Source organism: Helicoverpa zea, chromosome 3, assembly GCF_022581195.2.
Source record: "Helicoverpa zea isolate HzStark_Cry1AcR chromosome 3, ilHelZeax1.1, whole genome shotgun sequence".
In the NCBI taxonomy this organism is placed as follows: Eukaryota; Metazoa; Arthropoda; class Insecta; order Lepidoptera; family Noctuidae; genus Helicoverpa; species Helicoverpa zea.
In genome coordinates, this window is record NC_061454.1 from 250,533 (window position 1) to 254,185 (window position 3,653).

The 3,653-nt window shown below is 39.3% G+C and overlaps 1 protein-coding gene across 1 annotated transcript; it reads left to right on the forward strand.

Annotated features, from left to right (window-relative positions):
- Positions 1-1,061: 1,061 nt before the first annotated feature.
- Positions 1,062-2,462, forward strand: LOC124646346 (carbonyl reductase [NADPH] 3-like). The gene has a single exon (XM_047186470.1). It carries the CDS (start codon positions 1,143-1,145, stop codon positions 2,004-2,006), a length of 864 nt encoding a protein of 287 aa, XP_047042426.1. The 5' UTR covers positions 1,062-1,142; the 3' UTR covers positions 2,007-2,462.
- Positions 2,463-3,653: the final 1,191 nt, after the last annotated feature.

Consider the following 3,653-nt stretch of genomic DNA (forward strand, 5'->3'; position numbering starts at 1 on the left):
TATGTAATGTTTGGCAATCCACGTACATCAAAACGTTTTGATCAACGATCAAATGAATTAATCAATGTCGAGTCCCACACAAATGTATTGAATCAACATTGTTAATACGTACAAATAGTGCGCACATCACACAGAAGTCCTACACGTTCCATGGTGAAACACTCAGAGATTACAATTCGCGGATAATGCACTCAATCACATTCAATAACCGAGTGCAGCCATTATGGAGCACTCGCGTAAAATACCGCTCTTAGATAACGCACGAAGCGATCAAATTCATCCCATAACGATCCATTGCGCGCTTACTATGAATAATTCATGACACGCCGCACCGAATCCCATTAACGCAGCCCCATGTAAGTGCTGTATGTTTTGTATGTCGTTTTTAGAAAGATTGTTTCAGCCGGGATATGTAAACATTGAATATCAAGGAGTTTGTGTTCGCTGCATTATTTATCTATGAGGGTTGATACCGGTACTTTGTATCGCATTTCTTTGCTAAGCAAATTCACGGAATACGAGTTAAGGGTATTTTACATGCGGGAGTAGCAGTTTTTGTTACCTTGGGAAATCGTACGTAAATATTTATATACGAGATTATACGATTTGGCCCGACAGAATATTTCAAATGTATCAGAAATGTAAGAAGGAATAACATAACTGCAATGCTAATGCATAAAACAAACGAGTGCATTAATGACCTGCAACTGCTTGAATGTAAGGAAAACACATTAATTATGTGTTCGCGAGAGCTGCACGTAGCCGGCTGTACTCCAATAAATCGAATCACTGCTGGCAATTTGGCGCGAAGCCTATTTCTACGTTTTATGAGAATTTATAAATAACTGCACCGCATTGCAATGAAGATATTCCAGATTTATAACATAAAATAATGTCACGTTTTGTACAAACGCGTTTATTTTATGACAAAGCCGATTGTGTTGGAACCATTATTATGTTGCAAGAGTGCAACGAAATATAGAATGAGCCTTCTGCTTTATTACTAACTGTAGACTGGTAATAGTCTTATCTCGAATAACTTCAGCTTATCAGAGGAAACACATACAAAGAGTTCATTATGTTACTGCATAAGATCGAGTGTGGTCATTTAGTGCGCACAATAGTATCATCTGAACACAATCATGTTGAAAGTGGCCGTAGTGACCGGCTCCAACAAGGGGATCGGCTTCTCCATCGTGAAGGGACTGCTGAAGAGGTTCCAAGGAGTAGTGTTCCTCACGTCCAGAGACGATGCCCGAGGGAAGGCTGCGGTCGCCAAGCTGAACGAGCTCGGCTTCTACCCCGATTATCATCAGCTCGACGTCACAGATACAGACAGTGTTGCCACATTCGCGAGTTACGTCAAAGCGAAGTATGGAGGCATTGACATCTTAATCAACAATGCTGCAGTCTGCAACTGCTCTGAACTGTACCTCTCCTACGAGGAAACCAAGTACATCATCGACGTCAACTACTACAGCTTCTTCATCATCCAAGAGCACTTGTATCCACTGATCAGAAACAACGGGCGTATTCTCAACATTTCCAGTGATTGTGGCCATTTATCTAACGTGAGGAATGAATATTGGATTAAGAGGCTCTCCAGCAAAGATCTCACGGTAAAGGATATTAATGAGTTCGTGGAATGGCATTTGGATGCTGTGAAGAATGGAACCTTCAACAAGTCTGATTTCGCTGATGATGGAACTATAGCTGCGTACAGAGTGGCCAAGGTGGGGGTGAGTGCGTTGACGATCATCGAGCAGAGAGAACTGGACGCGAGGAATATTGCCGTGAACTCCATGCACCCAGGGTTAGTGCGCACGGACATGACGAAGGGCGTCGGCTTCTATGATGCAGACCAGGCTGCCGAAACTCCTCTGTATCTAGTTCTAGAAGCTCCAGCCAGCATCAGAGGTGCATACATCTGGCATGACAGACAAGTGTTGGACTGGTATGATCCTAAAGCCGATTGGTATTTTAAGTCAATAACTTTTTCGCAGTAGCGTTGAAAATCATAACTTTAAAATAGTTGATATTTCTTTGAAAAAAAGGCAATTACTTAATTAAAAATAGCTTTTTTTAAAATCGTAAGAGGAAAAGGTCGTTACTGCAATATTTAACTTTTAAAAAATATTTGTAGAAATGTGATCTTGTTTAATATTAATAAAAGCCGGCGATGTTAACAAAAACTGTGTTGAACATTAAACGGACCCCAGGCAAACTAGTACTCGGCCCAATAAAGAGGAATGGCTTTCCTTATAAATGTAGTTGAGTCAAAAGAGTTAATTTAGCGAAGCAATCACCATCAAGCTTGGTGTCTCGTGACAAACATCGCACGACGACGACGCAATGTCAAGTTCACTACATTCGGACACCGGCGCGACAATATGGACGCCATACTTATGTTCATGGTTATGAGCTTTCTTCCCGAAATTAAATAAATATTATTTTATACTGTTCCTGCTGTTTTTTCATTATATGAACAGAGCTAGTAGAAATACATTTTCCTCCTTGTTTGTTTTCATAGTAGCAACCGAAGAATATTTTTAAGTAAAATATTTACTTTGAACTGATATACCTAGAGGTATCTTTGTTTGTTTCAACAAATTATTTTGACATGTTCCACGAGTGTGATACACAGCAGATAAGTGATACAACGATTAAACTAACATTACTTACAACACATAACTTGTACAATAACAATAATTCAAACTTTTCCTTCTTCACAACCAATTTCCCGAATTCACGTGTCTTCAAAACAGATACGAGGTTACTGAAAATGGACCTCATGCTAAAGAGATAGAGATTAAATCTGTTTACATGTGTGATGTAAAATGATAATACCCAAGTGAATATTAACGCGACTGCTAATGGAGTAATGGCACTCGTACATATGAATAATTCACGTATCGAATTAAAGCGAGCCAACTTTTGTTCTGTTTACACTGGAATTAAAAAGTTTCCCGGCGCGGGTGACGGCGCAGGGAACCGGGGTGCGGTGGAGGGGAGGCGGGGGGGGGGAGCTAGCATTGAATTCGCAAAAGCGGCAATTTCCGTAGAAAGTGTGATGACATACGGGAAGTGCGGCGGCGACCGAACAGCTGCTACTTTACACCGAAAAGAAACTGAAAATACTCCAGAATATTGTCCAATCTATTCCCAACTCCATTTTAACGTGCCGTTCAGAAATAAGTTGATACAAGAGACAAGTAGGATCTAAATATGCATATTTGTAGTATTAGGTTATTACAGCGATCACTGTTGAACTACATAAATATTATTTACAATGTGTCTAATAAATAATGACAATAACATTATTTATAATAATATAAAATAAGCGTGAAATTAAATTAGATTATCGCTAATTTATGCATTAGCTTATCGCCCACCGGCTGGGCTATAAATCAGCCTAGCTGTAATACTAATTAATGCCTAATGCACCTACTTACTGTACTAAGCTACACGCAAGTATGTACGTGAATACATTTTAACAGGAATTCTATTAGGCTTTCACTCAAATAATGGATAATAATGTATTTTGGTTGCTATTATTACCTACCTATTATTTCTTAGCGGAAAACAGTTTTTGAGGTATGTACCTATTTGATTTTCGATGTAAAAGAGTCGACATTTATATGGGTTGCTTTCTC

What these genes read in the sequence shown, in the direction of transcription:
- LOC124646346 (XM_047186470.1), top strand. Translation starts at nt 1,143, where the DNA reads ATGTTGAAAGTGGCCGTAGTGACCGGCTCCAACAAGGGGATCGGCTTC.